At 39.5% G+C, this 19,264-nt stretch overlaps 1 protein-coding gene across 3 annotated transcripts in view; it reads left to right on the forward strand.

The window, feature by feature from the left end:
- Positions 1 to 822: 822 nt before the first annotated feature.
- esyt2a (extended synaptotagmin-like protein 2a) overlaps positions 823 to 19,264 on the forward strand; it is a 53,895-nt gene continuing 35,453 nt past the window's right edge. For all 3 annotated transcript variants that reach the window (XM_086271157.1, XM_086271158.1, XM_086271160.1), the window contains exons 1-2: positions 823 to 981; positions 2,207 to 2,592. In XM_086271157.1, coding sequence (XP_086127283.1) covers positions 963 to 981; positions 2,207 to 2,592 — 405 coding nt within the window. In that variant the 5' untranslated portion in view covers positions 823 to 962. The remainder of the gene's footprint in view (positions 982 to 2,206; positions 2,593 to 19,264) is intronic.

Raw genomic sequence — 19,264 nt, forward strand, 5'->3', positions numbered from 1 at the left:
TGCAGCGAGAACTGCAGTGCGAATCTCGGGTATCTGGTAGCACCCCTTGGGCACTCCTCCCTGGCCTCTCCGAGTTGCCTGTCTTTAACTGCATTAATCAATTAATTTTGTTGTTTTTAAGCAATATCTGGTGTTTTAATTAAATGTCTTGTAGTCTGCTACTTAATTTTCAGTTATTTTTGTTTAATGAGTGATTGCCGCGCCTCTGTCTTTGTCAATAACAAACCTGTGTGCCTTCGCAAAAACTTTTGCACTAGTTAATATTTCCTGGGGTGAATCCCACCCCCAGGTGGCGTTGTCGGCACCTTTTAGTTGCCTTTTCAGTTTTCTCCTCCTTGCAGCCACGTAACGTTATACCTGATGGTTTAATAGATGAGTTGGACTTAGACCGGGGAGGAAATGCCAAGGAGGGCTTTAAATCTAGATTAGGCATGTGACACTTTAATAGTCACTATTTTATACAATCACTTTTCTCTATATATACAATGATAAACCAGCGTTGAACTGACAAAAAAATCGCATCACTTTATCTGTGAGCACTGTATTTATAAAAATAGAGAAAGTAAAATGAATCAGAATCAGAATACTTTATTGATCCCTGGGGGAAATTATTTAATTAAAATGGTCAGTTCAACATGCTAAACTAAATCTGTTTAAATTTTATTTTCTAAACTTGAATCTTATCATTTAAAACTAGTTTTCCTTCGATGTCTGTGGTGGATTTTCCGCCACCGGGTGGCACCCGTGTCTGCTGCTGTGCTGTGCAGTTTGAAGCTCCCTCCCTGAAGGAGGCTGACCTCTTTCCCGCGATGACAGTTTCCTGCAGGCTTGCTGAGGCGGACTGCTCGCCCTCACAGTAGGATGTGCTGACGGGGAGCAGGGTTAGAAAGAGTTGAGCTGCTCGGCATGCAGTGGACGAAGCTGACAAAGTGATTATTAGTTCATTTTTCAAGGAGCAGCGAATGTCGCAGGTGGATACCGGTGAGTGTGACGCTTCCTTGGCGGTAAGGGAAGAAAAAGAAGTTGTTTTTCGTTGGTGTTTGATGCACGTATTACTGGTAGGTGAAGTCCTAGCCCTAATACGTGTCACTCTGGGGCGTCAGACTCCATCTAAGAAATGAGGATTTAAGACTTGCACTTTTTAACAGTCAAGTTATGTGCGTTTTTATGAATCGTGTAACTACACTCTGATTTAATCATTGATGCTCTTTTATTCGGCTCGCATATAGCCACATAAAATAACACATTTAGCAGTAAAGAGTGTACTTTAATGACGCCTTCACACTTGTCGGTGCTAGCCACTGCACTGTGTTTTGGCAGCGCAAGGCTGAAGCGAGGACGGGTGAGGCACTTTTCAAAGTTGAAGTACTCTCGTAGAAATGCGAGGGGATGCAATGAATATATGCCGAATTAAAGAGTGACTCTAATTGTTTTGCCACAGGTAATGAATTCGTTTCTATCTAAAGCGTACTCTCCCCCTGTTCCTCAGAGACAAAAAAATGGCATTTTTGTAAGGGAGTTTTGTGCAAGAGAAAAAGATAAACGACAGCTTAGCCTGTAGTCTGTATTGATTTACACTGCAGGCCAAGAAGAAGATTTTCTTGTCTTGTACAGATTTGTTTAACGGGGATTAGTTTGCAGCTTTAATGTATTTTTCTGTCATTTGCATCCAGGCTACTACAGCCTGCTTGTTGAAGGGGAATTAAGACAACATGGATCCTCTGGAGAAGGCCTATTACTACTAAATCGGGCATTTTTATATATATACCAGCGCTTTACATCAAAATAAATGTTACTCTTTTTATACTTGGTCCGAAAACCTTCTAGTGTTTACTTTTGAACATAGAAATCGTGGTTGTTATTACTGGATTCTTTTCTTTCACCATCATTTCTCATCCAGTTCTAAATACTAAAGTCAATTCTTAATTAAAAGAGATGACTACATAGCAATCTTGGTGTTCATTTGAGGGAATCATTTCTCAGTTTCATGTAACACTGTCAAGCTTAAAGTTGTTTTATTCCTTTGGGCATAACTGTGTCTCCATTCATCTCTTATAATTTGGTTTATGGAGATGGAAATCTTGCAGCCACAAGGCCTTTTCTTTGTAGTATTGTAGTAAAAAAAACAGTTGGAGCTTTGTCTGCTTCTGCCTCTGTAGCGTGTGAATAAGCACTAACATTTTCTTGTAATTTACTGTTTTTCCAGAGGGGAAAATGAGTAACAAGATGGACGGTCCAGCGGGAGAGGGTGCCAAAGCCAATGGGCCCATTGCAGCACCTAACACCCCCACAAGTACAATGGGCCCCCCTCTGTCCCCAGAAGAGCTGGCCGAAGAGCAGCAATCATCCCTGACAGATGTCACTCAAATGTGGATTAACTTTGCCAAGACTTTTGCCCTAATATTTCCTATCTACGTCTTGGGATATTTTGAATTCAGCTTTAGCTGGGTTCTGATTGGACTTGCAATGCTTTTCTACTGGAGGAAGAACTATGGCAACGGGGACTACAGGATAAACCGTGCCTTAGCGTTCCTGCAGCAGGAGGAGAAAGCGGTGAAGCAAAGTGTGCCAACCACAGAGCTGCCACCATGGGTATGTACCGCAGTGTTGTTGTAGCCCGTATATTATCACAGTCTTGTTATGGTTTATTTGCTTTCCTATTCTCTCAGGAGTTCTCACAGTCAACATCAAATATAGGATGTCTGCCAAGATGGCTGACATGGATGACTAATTTCCCTGCAGCTCTGCCCACTGATTTTTTGTTTTGTTTTGTGTTCTTTTTGCTTCTTTACTCAAAATACTTGACAGACATCCCAGCTCACATGCTTGTGTGTCCAGTCAAATTAAAGGATCAGACAAACGCCCTGTAATTTCCATGTTTGGGATATTTTCTGAAGTCTTGCGTGCAAGATGATACAACGGTATTGGCATTTGTTTTTCTCATAGGAAAGACTGCTGCAGTTTATTGCAGATTGGTTGACCAGAAGTTTAAGCCATAAAGTTTAATTTAATTTCCCTTAAATTCCTGAGCATCAATAATAAAATGCATAAAAGTTGCAAATAGCATAGATTTTATTGGCTGAATCTCTGCTAGGTCTTCATGAAGGCATCACTTTTTTGCTGTCTCCTGTGTCCTGCACATCACCTACATATAGGGCAGGTTGTGCACACATTGTCTGTTTTTGCTGTTTGTTGCATCACCTTCCAGGAGGTATTTCTCAGATTGTCCATGGAATGATCAAAATGGCATCCAGACTGCAGCATGTCTGACATTTGAAACCCTGACTGGGCAAAACAAATTTTGTTGCTTGTTAATGTTGGCCTCATAAATAGCCCCTGGAAAGGTCACATTCTGCCCTTTTGGTGACGGTCCACATCATCAGTCCTAGGATTTAGTCAGCATTAGGCTCATTTCAGTGTTTTTAAATGGCCAAAGAAGTTGGAGATGTCAGTCAATTAATCTCCTACGTGTGACTTCACAACCCAGTGTGCCCCTGAAGCTTTTTAGGAGAGTCATCAAACCTGTTCTATTTTTCAATTTCTCTCTTCATTCCTGAGATGTTTGGTGTATTTGTCTGTTACGAAATTAGTGTATAAAAGCAGGAGGCAGACTGACTGCACATCTTTAACACAGCTGTCATTCTCTCCATTTACTTGATCTTTGCTTATAAAATGTGACATTACTATTTCCCATTATACCAGGAATGGAGATTAGTGTTGGGCATGTGCACACAGGTTCCAATGAGAACTGAGAAACTATGTGAACTCTGCAAATTTGTTCGTTTGGCCCGAGGTGGCAGATAATCCTTAAGAGCACAGTGTTCTCCCATGATGCTTTTTCTTTCGTTTCTCATTATCAAGCTTAACGAAATCCATAAAAAAAACGTAATATCACAGTCTGTAATTTCCTTTACTGCAGAAGGTCACATGAAAGCATCGTTTTATGTGGTCATAATGTTGAGAGAATATCATTTTTGTTTTCGTTGATTGTCTAGTTTGTCAATGTTCTTTCTGACGTCTAGTGTTCTTTTGGGTTAAAAATGTCATAATGTACTTCAGTTCAATTCTGTTTTTATTATATAGAGCCAGAATAAAATCCTGATAAAACCAAAATATTAGATGGGCAACAATCTGATGAGACCCTGTGAGCAAGAATTTGGCGATGATGGAGAGGAAGAACTTCTCTTTAACAGGAAATACTCTGTGGTAGGACTAGGCTCAAGGAGGAGGAAAGCTTTTTGTAACTACTCGTTGGTGAGATGTTGGGAAAACAATGACAGAAAAGCGACTGATTTTTCTAAGAAAAAAAATCAATGGCCTGATTAGCATATTGAGCACCTTGGTGTGTGTCTTTGAATCCTGATGAGGACTTGATAGATCTCTGCACTGCATGCTCATCCTGTAGTGACTAATCAATCCTTCTTTTTGACTTTCCCCCGTTTTGACTGGGGGAAATGATTAAGAAAAAAGTGTCATGCTGACCATTAAATGAAACCATAAACTTATTAGAAATGTGATTACTGAGGTCATCGATCAACTGAGCCAAATTCATGCCTTCCCATAGACCTCTGTACAATTAGACTTGTGCAACCAGAGGAGTCAACGCCTGCTGGCCATGAGAATTCATATTAAGGGACTTTTTACATTAGCTTCATTTTTCAGATACAAAAGCTCTGGCCATCTTGTGTCCAAAGTTTATGCTAGCAGACCGTGGCTGACTTACCTAGCATGGGCTCAAGGATCGCTTGTTAGCTCAGAAAGTAGTAGCAGTAGTTACAATATTACGTTCACTATTAATAGTTCTACATGAAGATAAGCTCCACTCTTGTCTGTGTTCAGCCTTCCTTTCTCCTTTAATACAACAAAAAGAAATGAGGCGTATCCTTCTTTGTGTGTTAAAGTACGAAGCAGGTACAAAAATAACACAAAGGAATTGTCCAATAAATACTAAAGCATTTATCCAATTCTTCAACCCTGTTTTGTTTATAATAAGAGATTAACAGATAGCTGTCACTTATTGTTAACAGTAACAAACGGTCACACTGTATACCTGTGTTTTTCCACACTTGCAAACTGCACAATTCATCAGCCATCCTTTCCAAGGCTTCTGTGATTTGAAACCCGCTGACACTGTAGTGAAGAGGCTTCTGTTTTTCTGTCACATTTACTATTATCGATGATGATGCCAGAGTAGGAACTGTAAGAGGCTGAGTCGATGGCAGGATGCCAGGCAGACCCAAACACGGCCCCCCTCCCGTCACAGAGCAATCCATCAACACAGCCATTGTCACACAAAAATGATGCCCGGCAATAACAATAGGTGAAAAATAAAAGCTTACCTGCACGCAGAAAGATCAGTGGATTAGAGCAGCTGTGTGGAAACCGCATGTTTTCTCTGTGTGACACTGTGGAACCTTTAAGTAACTTTGTGTTTAAGAAGAAAATGTGAAACCAGTGAAAGGATGTTAAAGTATTTACACGTCCCAGTGATAATCGGCATCAGTGGGACATAATCAGCTGTGAACTTTGACCTCTGAAACAGACACGGTCTGTCACTGCCTGTCATACAAGACAGTTTATCTACGTCACCTATGTCACATTAACCTCCAAACTAAATGATTAGGAGCTCACTGTGAGTCCTGAGACGACATAGAGGAAAAAAGTGAAACAGTTTTCTTAGGTTGTTCTTTTCTCAAAGGACAACATTAAATCTTCAGGCTGCATTATTTAAGCAGCAGACCAAAATCTGGGCATGTAAGAAACTAGAAACATGGGTTGTTTCTTTTTGAGTTGATCAATTGTTAATTTGTTCAAGTATTTCTGTCAGACAGGAAGAAAGTCCTGCATCAGCCCAAGCTTATCGTAGCATAAATAAGTGATAATTCAGGGTGACTTGGTTCAGCCTCAACTATAAACTTCATCAAAAAGTTTCAAACCTATTCTTAAAAAATCTAAAGGGTGTCTGTCTCTCAAATCCAAACTGGGAGTTGGTTCCAAAGAGGAACTGATAACTGGTAACTGAAGGCTCTGCCTCGCATGCTTTGAAAGCACACGGGAGCAAAGATAACGTGAACTCTTGGTTATTTAAGTAGGGCTGCAACTAGAGATTATTTAGTTAGTACATCGAATGACCTTCTCAAAGCTGAAGTTGATATATTCACATTGCTTATTTTGTCTAACCAACACAACAAAACATGGATATTGGAAAAATGTATCAAATCTTCACATTTAAGAAGTCTGAGTGTTCTTGGTTAATCGTTGTTTTTATAAAAGCAGCAAACCTGAACCTCAGTAGTGAATTAATTTAATAGTCAGTGAAATAGCTGTGATCATCTGTGAAGTATAGATTTTGTTGGAGCTACTTGTCTACTATTTCTCACCCTCCTAGGAAATATGCCTGGAATGAGGCTTGATAGGCAGTGTGGGCACCAGCTCATAGTTAGCAGGCCAAGAATGCCGGAGGATAATGCTACAGTTTTATCTTTCTGAAGACAAACCAACACCGTTCACCTTGTTCTCTCAGCATTGTTGGACACAAAAAGATGTATCTGTTGTATCAGGGCTTTTGGAGTTTACAGCAGAATTTAACTCAGTCAAGACTCTGAGTGAGACTGGATTTTAAGAAGCAAAAGTTAAGAAGAAAATTCAAGATAAATAAAAATCAGGGTTTATGATTATGTACTTCCAGTACAGTGAACCTACTCTTTCAACTTCCTCTGACAACTGCACTCGACTCCTATGAGGATGTGTACAGTTTACATGTGTTATAAGCATTACCAGCTATTTTAAACAAATACTCACCCTTTTATATTCTGTTGTGCAATATTAAATAACTCCCAGCGCATAGAATAAACTTTGATTCAATGCAAAATACTCTCATAACAAACTAAGTTATTAAACTTACATCAGAGTTTGTAAATTGATCAAATAACAGGATATAAACCTATTTCATTTGAGGCTGTTGTTTTGCGACTGGCTCTGAGTTCTAACTAGTTTTAACTCAGGCCACTTTACCTTTTTTTTTTAGTTTCTTTAAGATGTCAATGTCCAGCTGGGTGACGTTGATTAAATTGTCTGATTAGATTTTTGGGGATTTTTTTTGTCCTCCTTCCTTATCATCCACTGTGAATGTAAACAATGGCAGAAAGTGATACGACAGTACTAGACTGATGCAACAATACTATCATGTGTGCTTTTGAAAGACACCACATACCGTTTTTTGTGCATTCTTAGTACTCCATTGTCCTGTAATCTCTTCATCCACATAAGCTGGAAAATCAGATGTTTTGTTCTTCTGCTGCTTATCTTTGCTCTGCTTTTCACAGTCTGCAGCCTCTAAAGCTTTGAATGTGATTACTGAATGTTAAAAGGCAAGATATTCCTGTGGAGATAAAGACAGAGCTGATCTTTGAGTGTCCGACTCGGACCTTTGCTTACCAAGCTGATAATGTGCATTATGTGTTTTAAATTGAATCATGCTTTCCTCTGATTGGCTGACTGCCATAATTGATTAAGTATTTAAGATAACCAAAAAAACCCTTTTTTTTTCAAGCCAACATGCAAAACAGTTGATGATTCCATAATTTCATGTGTGGCAGTTTTACACTCTTAACTTGATATTTATGACTTAATCCCACTATTTCACCCTGGTATTTGTTTCCTGATATTTTACAGTATAAACCATGAACCAGGAAAATAAGTCTAGAAATAATAGTTGGTGGAGTCACTGTTTATGTGATGGAAAAACAGCAGGGATAATAGCAAGTGACGTTTCTGTGTTTAACCATATTAAAAATATCCCCCTGTGTTTGACAGCACACATAGCAAAGAGTAGGAAAGCCAACTGTGTGTAACTAAGTGTAAAGAGCAGTCTGAGTGTTTGACAGCGAAGAGTTGAGTTTTGCACTCCTGATTTGATTGATTTATTACATCAGTAGCAGCGGGGCAAAGGTGAAGCCTGTAGGAATCAAAACACACAAATGAAATCCAGCAGGTGGGGTTGTTACTGAGTGCTGAATAAAAGCTCATGTGTCCATTTTCCATGAGAACATCAAGTAGATAATTTGTGTCATCTTCTGGTGTTTCAATCCACATACCAGCAGTAATGTGGAGTCGTGGACGGGGAACAGAGGCTTCAGAAAATGACTGAGCTGAAAAGAGATGTGCACTTAGAGAAAATTATTACTTTTCTTTTTTCAGGCGAAAGTCATAAACTGATGTAGCTGTAGAAGTAGAGCTGGGCGATAGAACGATAACGATATGTATCGCGATATAACTTTTACTCGATAGAGAAATTAAGCTATCGCGATAGACCTCGCCGCTCTTGTCCTCTTAAAAAAAAAAAAAAAAAAAAAAAAAAAAAAAAAGGTCAGCCGATCCAAATTCAGTAGCGCAGAGCTGAACCAATCACAGCCGCAGCGTCACGTCGCGTGACTTGCTACGCACAGCACAAGTGCCAAGCCGCACGTGTGTTTGTTTGGGAAGCAGCCAGCGGGTAATGGAGCCAGCGCGTAATGGAGGAAATGAGCGTGACCGAAGAGAAAACAGATGATGGTTCCAATGCCGGAGAGATTGTCGAACGGAAGAGCCAAAGAAGTTCCGTAGTGTGAAGGTATTTCGGCTATTTCAAGTCTGACAAAAAACAGAGTAGCGTGCACTGTAAATTGTGCTGAAAGCAAGTCTGGAAATACAATAAACTGGTGCATGCATCACACTGTGCGCCACGTTATTGTTTCGGTGAAATGAATTTCTACAATACTGTTACTGTTAATTCTACTCTCTGCAGTGTTTAAATGCTTACATATACACACAGTTACTGTCCGTCCACACATACGACTCGGTTCTGCTTCTATGCCCCAGCTTTGTTTACTTTTTCCCACCGAGGCTTCTAGACTTCTGATTGGCCAACATTTCTGCACGGTTAGGAATCTAGCGCCACCTGCTGCTTTGGCATGTTCATAGCAGCGTTTTCCTTCATTTCTGCCTTTATGTGTGGACGGGATTATTTTTTAAAACGAAAACAGAAAATCTCAGTTTTCAAAAATACCCGTGTACGTGTGGACGTAGCCTCAGTCTCTGACTGGAAGCGCTAATTCGTCATTCGGCTTTTGTCAGACTAAAGTAACTGTTAAAACTGTTTGAAAAGCTAAGCTATACAACAAGGAGAGATTGAGAATTTCCTTTTAGTTCTCAGTTTATTTGATATTGACAAAAGTTAGTCAGTTTTGTCTGTTCTTCTGTAAAACAAACTAAGATTTATTTTTAGAATTAATATTTTGTTTCTAAGTGGAATTGACAATTTAGTCTGTTTCATTTGTTCTATTTTGAAACTTAAACGCTTTAGCGGCTGCCTTTTGTGTAGTTTGCAATATTTGCCTTTATTTATCTGAAAAAGTCTCATGTTCCTTAAGTACATCTACCCTGTTGAACTTATTATGGGAAATAAATATTTAAAAACAAGCTGCTGATTATTTCACATTTTACTTGTGAGCAACGGCACATTTAAATCTTACAAATATAGTTATTTGGCTTATATCGTGATAGATATCGTTATCGCCTGAAATGAAAAAAACATATCGTGATATGAAAAAATCTCATATCGCCCAGCTCTATGTAGAAGCAAATACATCTGTGCAGCCAGTTTCATGGCAAAAGAGGGTATTTTATGATGCACACCCTAGTGAAGGTAAACCACATGATCAAAGATCATTTAAGTCTTTGTGTGAAGCTGTTAAATTATCAGAGTCATGACCAATTGAAGCCAGAGAAGAGGAGCAAAGAGAGACGGTGAACAACTACAAGAACTGGCGAGAACAGGCACAAGTTATTGATGTGAAATGGTGGCGTGTACATGACTGGGAGTGAAAAAGAGGGGCGTGCAGGACAAATGTTGAGTGTGCCATCCAGCAAACTGAGCCTGCAACTAAAACACGGTTCCACGCTCACCAGTTTTAAGCTTATTCTTAAAAGCAGAGAGAGCGTGTCTGTGTCCTGAATCCAAACTGTGAGCTGGATCCAAGGAAGAGACGTCGGACAGCGGAAAGAAACCACAAGTCAACCTTCACTCTTTGTAAAACACGGTGCTTGGTCTTCAAGAAGCGATGGAACCTGGCAATTCAGGACTTTGTATGTGAAGAGAAAGATTGTAAATGCAGAGCCAGAGACGAGAAGCTGATATGACACGTATATGATCTCTTTTTCGAGTCTATGCTTTTGTTTTGTAAAGCAACCTACGCTACTATCAACTGGAAGCTTGTGAAACAGGTTGTTATGAGACGGCTGTGGAGTTGCTTACATGTCAGACTGTAATGAGAGGGAATTCGTTTGCATGACTAATGGTATGATTTTTATATACTGTGCAGTACTCTGGTTATATTTGGCTTTTTTTATGGAGGTTGGAACCATGCTCATGATTTGTGGTTGGGTTTGAGTCAGACGAATTTGGCTGTGTTGGGTAATTCCTGGGTGGGACCATGAGTATGAACGTTGTGGAAAATTTCAGCCAAACATCTTCTCTTCTTAGTCCAATGTTCCAGTGACCTGGTTTAATGCAGCCCGACTGCATTCTGCCTTTCAAAACACAGACATAGGAAGTTGCTGCATTTGCAGTGTAACTGTTTCCCTCCGTGTCCCAGTGGCTTTCTTCTCCTCCTCCTCCCTCTCTTCATCTGTGTGTGCTCATATGACATGGGATGGGTAGGGATTCCCTGTTCTTTTGAAGTGCCAGAGGGCGGGGCTGTGCTCTGCAGCCCAGAACGAAAACAATGCGAAGGAACAGAAAGGCCTCGGCTGCGCTGCCCTGATTCAGGTGTCTATAAGGTTTTATTTAGTTGTGAAAAGAAACATGAGGTGTTGTGCAAAAAGTGCGAGCGTTTATCTCAATCTGGGTGCGTTTGAATCTGCATATTTATTGCAGTCGTGAAGGAAATATTTACCCTACCACCCCTAATGATAAAAATGAATGCGTCGGCCTTGTTATTGTTATTCTTTTAAAATATAGTTGGAGTAGAGAGCAGCACTGTCCAGTGGATTGGCTCTCTATTTTTAAGAAATTAGAGAGCAATGTTGACTCGATACAGACACGCAAATGAATTAGACCTGATCAAAGCTGAGTTTCTGAAACCTGCAGTGAACATGGATACTTTTCCTGCTTTTAGATATTTAGACTCTTGTGATTTGCAAAAACACTTCCGCTTGTGTAGAAGTTTATCAGAAAACTGATCTTACTTACATTGACTTTATGGGCTAAATTGCTATATTCAGGTCAGGTACTAGTATCATTTGTAAATTATGGTCACTCTGAGAGTCAAAAAGGCGGATTATCCAGGACTATCCTGGCTAACAGTTAGGTAATCACTTGCTTACAGACAAAATTTAACAGCAACAAAAATTTCTGTGAAGCTGAGTGACATACAGGCAATATCGTGCGTTCGCCGCAACCCAAGTTAGGATATTGTTGATGACTACAGAGGGGCTGTTGCATGCTGTCCTACAGCATTAAAACTGAATGCATATATTCCTCATGATGGCCTGTTCTGCTCTCTCAGCCTAAATATAGCCGTCAGTGGAGCAACTGTCTCGTCACATCCACCTTTCGACATCTTCTGTCGTGTAAAGAGGACATGACTAAGCACATTTTCCTGTTTTGTTGTCACCTTATAGATGTGCAGAGTCACAGTCTTCCCACTTTTTATTCTTTTTTTTTAATTATATCCACTTTTTTTTTTTTAAATTTCAGCCAGATGGACACAGAGCAAACGTTTAGAATTTTCTGCTGTAGAAGGATTTTTTAAAATATATTTTTTGTTTCATTTTTTCTATCATTTTTATTTGAATTTGTTACTCTTTTCCCACACCTCCCCCTGCTCTCTCTCACACAGACATGCTTTGTGTTTGGGGTGTGGCTGGGGAGGAGTGTCAGGATTTCCTAACAGCTGGTGCATAGTTGTGCTGTGAGTCTCTTCGCCCATGTCGCACATTTTGGCATGAACACGCACACACGTGACGGAAGGTGACGCTCCAGTCTTCTGCTAATCCTTTGTTGGTTTTACAGAAGACCTGCTGTACAAGGCGAAAGCCAAAAATGTTGCCCGACATCGGATCCATGTTTTTCTTGAGTATAGAGGGGCAGGGTGACAGGAAGCAGAACTGCAGATCAAGATGCGCAGGTCTGTGCTGGTGTGGGCGTATCGCTGCAGGCGTATGAAGCGCAATCCAGGAAGGCCTGTTTGAGAAATATATCCATAAGATTACAAAAATATTGACAGACACTGCTCAGTATAACCTCTCAGACAGGATTTGACTGGAAGTCTGGAAGGCTTACAGCAGTGCTAATTTTCATCATTGGATTATAAGTAATGATAATGCAACATTTACACGAAGCGGGATTTGCTTGTTTGCTGAAAGTCTTACTGAAATAAATGAGGACTCGCTTATTTGATTGCTGACATTTAGGGAAACGGTGATCTGTAAGCTGTCAGGAAACATGTTTTATTTACTGTATTTTGTAACTGATTAATTGTTTTAGCCATTTTTTGAGGAAAATGGTTCTGCTTAAACTAGATTTCCTTCCATTTTTAAAAGTGTGCACAAGTTATCCAGTACTTTGAGAACCCGTAGGTGCTTATTTGTAACACCAATGAATTGTGATGAAGTTACGATTAGTGATGGCTCATATTGGTGTGTCTGTAATGTGTTAGTGCGATGAAAAGTTATGAATGCATATTTTCCTCATGATGGTCGGTCCTGCTCTTTCAGCCTAAGTATAGCCGTCAGTGGAGTCGTTTAAATGAATAGACACTGGGAATCGCAGTGGTCCAAACTGTCAATGGAAACTTTATCATTATTGTGATGAGGTTTATGATGGTGTTATCTTCCACATGCTAAAATAACCCCAGAGTTTATATTAGAGCTTGATTATGGTAAAAAAAAAATTACAATCATTTTCTAATCCCCCATCAACTCGCCGTAAATCACTTTGTTAATTATTATTTGATCTTTTTACGGCAGCCTTTCTACTTTAAATATTTTACTTGAAAATCTAAAAAGAAAGTAAGTAAGAAGGTGTTCTTGTCCATTAAGCCCATCTCACATTATCACTCCTTGGCAGCTTGCTTCCACTGTGGGACGTCTACGGGTGCTGATGGGGGTCAGAGGAAGCCCCAGGTGGCAGAGGACTTGTGCACCATTGGAGATTTTTGTAGCAAGAAAGTTTTACACCTGTATTCTTGTGGAAATTTGAACAACTGCCAGTAGTAATAAAATAAAGGCCTTTACTTCTCCAAACCTACTTTGAGTACCTGGAGCTGGATGTTTTGGTCAAGGACTTTTTAATTGGCCTGGTCCCAGTTTACTCTATGGAATGTTGCTGACTGTGTTTAACTTTGAGTAGAGGACTGAGCAGATTATCAGCTCCTTCATGCATATTTGAAGTGCACGCTGCTGATTCAGGGGATTTAGAGAGAAATCTGCAGGAAGAGCACGCTGAGGTCAGTCGTTGGGAGTTTCTGGTGACGTTATACTTGAAACATTCAATGAACAATCGTGAAAGATCATTTTCCTTCCGTTACCTGGACCTTGTGCTGCCATTGTTGCTCTAAAAGAGGAAAATGTTCCCAGTTTATTGAGGAAATAAATATGTTTCCTTGTTTTGTTACTCTCTAGAGAACTCTGCATTATTGAATACAGAATAAAAAAACATTTACATAAATTAAATGTTTCTTCTTGTTACAAATAAAAGGTTGTATTGCCCTTTAGTTTCAGTCCTCAGACACAGTCTTTCCCACATTCCTTCTCTCGTGATAGTTTTATGCTCAGTTTTTTTAGTACCTAACCTAATTTCCTGTGTAATTCATATAAATGAGGGAAAATTAGTAATTTGCTGTACTTTCCTCACTCTCTTATCAAGATGTCCAAATCTAGATTTTTCTTTCAGTTATTTACCCTAAAAGTAAACTCTGCTTCCTCAGCTGTTGGCTTTTTATTGGCCAGATGAGTCATACTTTCCTTTTTTTGTCTAGTTCCAACTCTGTTGTTTTGGTTTTCTGTCATCTGCCAAGTTGCAGACTGTTTATGTGACAGATGTGGTTAGCGCTGGGACTAAGGAAAGAATGGCGCAATGACATGTCAGGGCCATATTTGGAGCAGCTTTGCCTTAAGTGTAACCTGGAATAACTCGCAGAAAGACACTGTCACCAAAAACAAACAATGATTTGTATTTCACTTACATGTAAAGCTCCACTTTAATCCCTGATGGAGCCCTTTGGCCTAACTAACAATGGGATGCAGTAGCAGTATTTTCTTTCTATCAGCCTTTTGCCTGCTTAGCTCATAATGGCATCTTCAAAGATGCTGATGTTTCGCTATCCATAAACCCCACAGGAGTATTGACTTTTTGTGTTTTAGTAATTTGAGACAGGGGGCCCGGTTCTTAGAAACCATGTGACATTCCAGGGGAAAGTATTCAAACAACACTAATAAAAAAAAAAACCACCAGAGAAACAGTCATTTGCATTAGTCACATGTTGTTGTTGTTGTTGTTGTTGTCTTTCCATTTTCTATACTAGCTGCACGCCTGCGCTGACATAACGAGATTAACGCTGACAGCACTAATTTATCTTTTAAATAGTTTCAGCTTCTTAGTGGTGAAAATCTGCTTCTTATCTTTGTGTTATGTAAAAGAACACTGAACATAGTTGGTAGTTTGCGTTGTTGATTGAAGAAAGAAAGACATTTGAGGACGTCATCAGAGGCTAAACTGAGATGGACTTTTCACTATTTCCTAATCTTTTTATGGCACGTGAAATTAATCAGGGAATTCAGAACCGATTTATCAGTGCCAATACTGCTGCACTTCTGTCATGTGTAAATGGGATTCTATACACTTGGCAGTAAATGGTGAGCATGACATCAAGCAGGTTTAGTATAAAAACAGAAGTTTGTTCACGTGGTTCATTAAATGCAAACAGAAAAATGGTGTCGTCATAGGAAATGCAATCCACAGTGGGATGGTGATGCCATCATTAGCTTTTTCAGTTGTAGGATGCATGACTGCATGGTCATGGTGTGCAAAGCATGCATAACTTGGATAGCTTCTTGGACCACGTTGGGCCACATGTGAGACTCTGTGACTCTGTGATGCTTCTGTATGCGACACATGCAGCATTCGGTCATGTCTCTGTACCCATTTAGATGTTTATAAAGACACTCGGCTGTCCCTTTAAATTTCTGTGAAGGCTTTCATGTATTTAGATGTTCATTTTTAACACAAAGTACGTATGGTTCGCAGGTCATCTATGCTTTAATTTGTACAACTTTACATGTGTGAGAAACAGTTGTGAATACATCTACTTTAAGATCTACTTTAAGTTCAAAGACAGATTTGTCTTTGAACACATAACAATTTCAGTTTTATTAAAAATATCTTAGAAACTTTTGGAGAATCATAAGAACATAAGCAAATATATGTTTTATGTCTTAACTCCTCTCTTAGCTGTGATGTTTGGTCCTTGACTTCCTGAGTAGGATCAGCTTTGGTCAATTTCATTTTTCAGTGAAATGGACTTTGATCTTTGAGCATTCAAATACACTTAAATGCAAAACACTGAATGAGGAAGCACATGCAAAGACAAACCTTTTATTTATGCTTGTGCTTTGAGCCTTACCAGCCTGTATTTAAATGGACTTTGTTTGTGGCCCCTGCCACTCGTGTATCTGCCTCGGGCCTGAGTGTTTCTCCCGAATCCTCTCAGCGTGCCCATTACGTAACACGTCTGCCACAGTCTACTCCCTGTCCTCCAGAAGTCCTTTGATGCTGCTGCACTGACATCCTGGTGTTCGGCATGTCGCAGCACTTAGCCTCTGAGTTATATTTTCCTATGAGACATCCATCATTTGTCAGAAAATGATACTGCACTTAGTGAAAACATACAGCAGCCACTTTGCCAGGCTGCCAGCATGACTGGCTGGATGGCAGTACAGGTCTGTCAAGTCGGGTCTGTAGCTTGAAGTCGGATCATTTCAAGCCTAAAATGATGAGTGCATGCGTCTAAAATAAGTTGAAGTCTAAGAAAAGAAGTGAAGCTAGCTGGATTTTCCCTTTTTCCCATACCTAATGGCAGCAGCAGTGGTAACTTGAGCTGAGCTCTCACCGTGAGCAGTGAGCCCAAATGGCATCTGCTGAAGACATTTTTGCTTTTCTTTTTGAAGTACAGGGCTCAACAGTTCCCCATCTGCCCAACAGTAGCCACCAACACAGCTACTGAAGAGGCCTGTGAATAGACTATATATGATACATACTAGGGCTGCCACAAACGATTATTTTGATAGTCGATTAGTCACCGATTAATTTTGCGATTAGTCGACTAATCAGATCATCATCCATTGAACGTAAAACGTACAGCTTATTGCACCAGCATGCAGCTGCTCTTATATAACTATCATTAGCTTACAGCTTTAAGTGTTTAAAAGTATGTGCTAACTAAAAATAAAGACAAGATGATAGTTTATTAAATTTTAATGAAATTTGCAGATTGTTTCGGTGAAGTTTAACAAACTCCTTGCTATCTAAAATATAACAGGACACTGGAGTATATTCTCGAGCATCTCACACTTCTGATAATCAGCTGTCTGCTTGACGTTTATTCAGCTGTGTAAAAACTATAACTTTAATCTCAGCCAAACCGATTTACTCAGGAACAAATAAAATGCTAAAGAAAGCCAAACAATAACAACAAGTTATCTAAGTGAGTTATATATGTTTAACCTGAGTAGCCAAAGACGGTGGTGGGTTTGAAAACTATTTGCTGGGAGTCCGGTGTTCTCACGGCTCTAGTGAGCCTTGCCCCCAGCTAGCTATCAAGCTAGTGGGTAACAGACGTCTCCGAAAACGTCGGAGCGCTTTTGAAAATATGTGGCGTCTTGATAAACTGAGCAGATATTTGAGGTTTACACAGCTACATTCTTGCCTGAAAATATGTTAAACGTTTATTTTGTGACCCAGAAAGAATAATAAGAGTAATATTAAAACTAACTAGCTGCCGCCATTGTTGGAAACTGAGCTGGGCTGCGCTATGAATTCTGGGACACAGCTTCTTCTTCTTCGGGGTTTAACGGCAGCTGGCATCCTTGTACATGCAGTGCTGCCATCTTCTGTTTCAGTCCGTTATTACACTCTTAAATTCTACTACTTATTCCTGCGTCTTTTGGGATCTTACAAAGCTTCAAACGAGGCGTCGACTATTAAATCAGTCATCGACGATTTTGATAGTCGACGTAATCGTGACTAGTCGACTAATCGTGGCAGCCCTAATACATACATAGACATAGGCTGGATGTTTGGCATTTAGCGGGGTAATTGCTAATGCTAATCCATTAAGCTTATTATTCATATTGTGTTGATGGGGTGTGTCAGTTCACTATAGTTTTTTGTTTTTTAGATGTTTTGCAGCAACTCGCACAACGTCTTTCTGTCTATGTGAGTATTAGAAGATCTCAAGGCGGCAGCACAGTTCTGCTTCACTTGGATCTGGAAGGTGAACAGTTGTTTGTAGGCTGATTCATATTGTGGAACATGTCACCTCATTCTGCACAGGCATGTAGACGTTTGAAAAGAGGGCTGAAAGTGCTGACACGGTCTGTGTTTTAAAGTGTTTTCTTGCTCTCCATGTAATATTGTATTTACTAGCAAGTTAGTTGTTAGGAAGAATCCCTAGTTATTGTAGCTACTCCAACGTCTCAGCTGTGATGGGATGAATTAGGATGAGATTCAGTGCAGATGTTCATGTTCCCCAGAGGAAGAACTCTAATTACTTTGATGGCTTTTCATCTTGTAAACAATGATGTACACATTGATGGTTTTCAGAGAAATGTCTGCTGTAGCCAATTGGTTTGTTTTCACCTCAGCAACTCAACTGAAGTTCTATCATGAACAGTTCTTTGACATCAACACCGATGAGTGAAAAGTGGAGGTGTGTGTGAGTCTTTACACGCAGCATCAAACACTTCATTACGGTGTTTTCTCTGTGGCTCGCTGCTCTGCCAAGAGAACTGGCATGAATCAGTGGGAAAAGTACAGGAATGTGAGGTAACACGATGCCAAAACAAAGGTACGAGCTGTCACTGATATGCTGCAAGAAGCCTCGTTGTAAACTCAGACCTGCACTTTCCTTTTTCCTTGTTTGTTTTTGCACCTTGGTGTGATGCAGTGCAGCTCAACAGCAACATTAAGCTTTTAAAATTGAACCAGCGCATCGTTTAAGCTTACAATTTTCTGCAAGCGCTTTATGTTTAATTTAAAATGGTTTAATTTGTTTTTGCAAGGTTTACTTCATAATAGAGGTGGGAATCACCATACATCCCACGATACGATATTATTGCAATTTTTAAAAATATTTTGCGATATTCAGATTCTGTACATAAAGGTAAACTTTATCAATATTCATTTTATCTAATATCAAAGTCTCGCACTCAGTCTTTCTCTCATTTCAGTCAGTTTTATTGTTGACAAACTGAACGGTTTGTATTACAGTCTAGTCCAACTTAACTGAATGCAACCATCTGGTACAATTATAGCTATTCTGAACTATGCAATTTATGAAAACTATGCAGCTCATTCAGCAACTGAAGAATTTGAAAGTAAATTAAAACAAAATATAATTTTACATTAAATAAAAAAGTTTTAAACTTAATTAAAATAAAACATGTCTTAAATGAAAATAAGTAAACTGTCATGTTTATTGCTGCCATAAAAAAAAGTTAAACACATTTGGACAGTGAAGGAATGTCAGGAAAAAACCTTTTTTGTAACAAAATATCGATTTCTGCTGTCCCTGTATCGATACATTATTAGCAAACAAAATATCACGATACTACACAGTATCGATTTTTCCCCCCACCTCTACTTCATAAGCTGACAAACAGGAGTGCTACAGTATGCTTCATAGTTACTAAACAGACTGAAGCATTTCCTGTAATTTTTTTGTGGCCTGACCTTTGAACTCCTTACTGTTTATCTCCTCGTTGACCTTTGACCAGCAGCATGTAATATGTATTTTTTTACAGGTTATTTTTTACAGTTTCATTGCTTTGTTTTCTACCTTGCAGAGTAGATTACAGTAGTTGTGATGTAGTTTGTGAACCAGAAGTATAGAAACAATGCGTCCTCTATAGTAATGTCAAGAAACGGAGAGGAGACACAAATGAGGGCACGCCTAAAGAAAAGCATGACCTTTCCATTAGAGCTGTTTAAATAAATGTAAATCGTGTT

The sequence above is a fragment of the Aulonocara sp. 'chitande type north' Nkhata Bay genome, linkage group LG18, assembly GCF_057382095.1.
Source record: "Aulonocara sp. 'chitande type north' Nkhata Bay isolate Kocher_YH1m ecotype deep benthic linkage group LG18, A_spYH_male_GT1.1, whole genome shotgun sequence".
Taxonomy (NCBI): domain Eukaryota; kingdom Metazoa; phylum Chordata; class Actinopteri; order Cichliformes; family Cichlidae; genus Aulonocara; species Aulonocara sp. 'chitande type north' Nkhata Bay.